The 1,460-nt window shown below is 46.6% G+C and overlaps 1 protein-coding gene across 1 annotated transcript; it reads left to right on the top strand.

Moving 5' to 3' along the window:
* Positions 1-610: 610 nt before the first annotated feature.
* On the top strand, positions 611-1,445 carry LOC104948229 (remodeling and spacing factor 1-like; the record flags this gene model as incomplete). The annotated part of the gene is made up of 2 exons (XM_010774401.1): positions 611-820; positions 1,255-1,445. Coding segments are annotated over exons 1-2 (385 nt in total), but the record flags the coding sequence as incomplete, so codon positions are not given.
* Positions 1,446-1,460: the final 15 nt, after the last annotated feature.

The raw sequence follows: 1,460 nt of genomic DNA, 5'->3' as shown, positions 1-1,460 counted from the left end.
AATCACATTAATCTCCCGCCCCGGAGACACAAGCACGCGGTTTGATTGGCTAGAGCTTGTACTGGCATATGACTTGATTGGCTGACGCTTCCGTCGACGGTTGAAACGTTGAACTTTTCTCAACTTTCGAAGCGAGCAACGTAAGGAAAGCGACGGAACCACAATGCAGTTCTGCAAAGCGTGACGTCACCCCATCCAAAGTGAATGGGAAGCGTCTCCGTTGAAGCACGCGACGCTGCCGTGTGGACGTACCGTTACGGCCCAGCCACACGGCGGCGTGCGTTGAAGCTTGAATCTCCTGCCCCGGACACACAAGCACGCGGTTTGATTGGCTAGAGCTTGTACTGGCATATAATTTGATTGGCTGACGCTTCCGTCGAAGCTTCAAAAGTTGAACTTTTCTCAACTTTTGAAGCGAGCAAAGCGAAGAGGCGGAACCACAATGCAGTTCGGCAAAGCGTGACGTCACCCCATTCAAAGTGAATGGGAAGAAGCGGTGAAGCTTCAATGCACGCCGCCGTGTGGACGGGCCGTTACGTGTATTCCTCAAGATGTCTGACAATCCTTTTTGAAATCAGATTAAATTAATGACGGTGTTTTCCTCAGGAGCGGGTCGGGGGAAAGACATGGCGAACATCACGGGGCTCCGAGGGAAAGACATGTCCGTCATCCTGCAGGCGGACGAGGGGAAAGAGAACGGAGAAACGCCCCAACCCCCTGCTGGGCCGCGGAGGAAAAAACGCAGACGACTGAACGACCTCGACAGCGACAGCACCGTCGAGGAGGAGGAGAGCGAGGACGAGTTTCGCATCAGTGAGAGGTTAGAAACTGCTCCGAAATCAAAGCTAATATTAACATTGATGCTAGGTATCGTTGAACACTTATTTACAATTGTATCACAATATGGATTAGTGCAACATCACATTACTCTACAGACTTCAGATTCCTCTACCTCTTTCATTTTCACTTAATGTTTTTCAAATATAATTTAATATGTCGACAAATATTAACATTGATTCCAGGTATTGTTTTTTTAATATTCTTTATTAATTATTTTCTCACATTCCCCTTTACATCCATTAGTTCTCCAATTTAGATGAACAGTTTCTTTAACAAGGGGTCACGACATGTATAAGGACTCGAATCCCAAGAATTCAACATGAGAATATGAAAAACAAAACTTATAGAAATCAAATCAATAATAACACTTGAGATTAATTGCAATTTTATCAAAATCTTTTTCCCCCGATGCAGCTCAGAGGAAGAGTTCGTGGCGTCAGAGAACGGCTCGGAGGCAGAATCGGACTCTAGCAGCGGGAAAAAACGAACATCGAAACGCAGGAAACCTCCGACAAGACGACGAAGTGCCAGGAAGCGAAGGAGACCGAAGGGATACTCGGACGATGAAGAGGAGGAGACGGACGATGAAGATGAAGACGAGATGGGTATGTATATGAACA

Source organism: Notothenia coriiceps, unplaced genomic scaffold (genome assembly GCF_000735185.1).
Source record: "Notothenia coriiceps isolate Sejong01 unplaced genomic scaffold, NC01 NC01_scaffold00013931, whole genome shotgun sequence".
Classification (NCBI taxonomy): Eukaryota; Metazoa; Chordata; class Actinopteri; order Perciformes; family Nototheniidae; genus Notothenia; species Notothenia coriiceps.
This window is presented reverse-complemented; position numbering and strand designations above follow the sequence as displayed.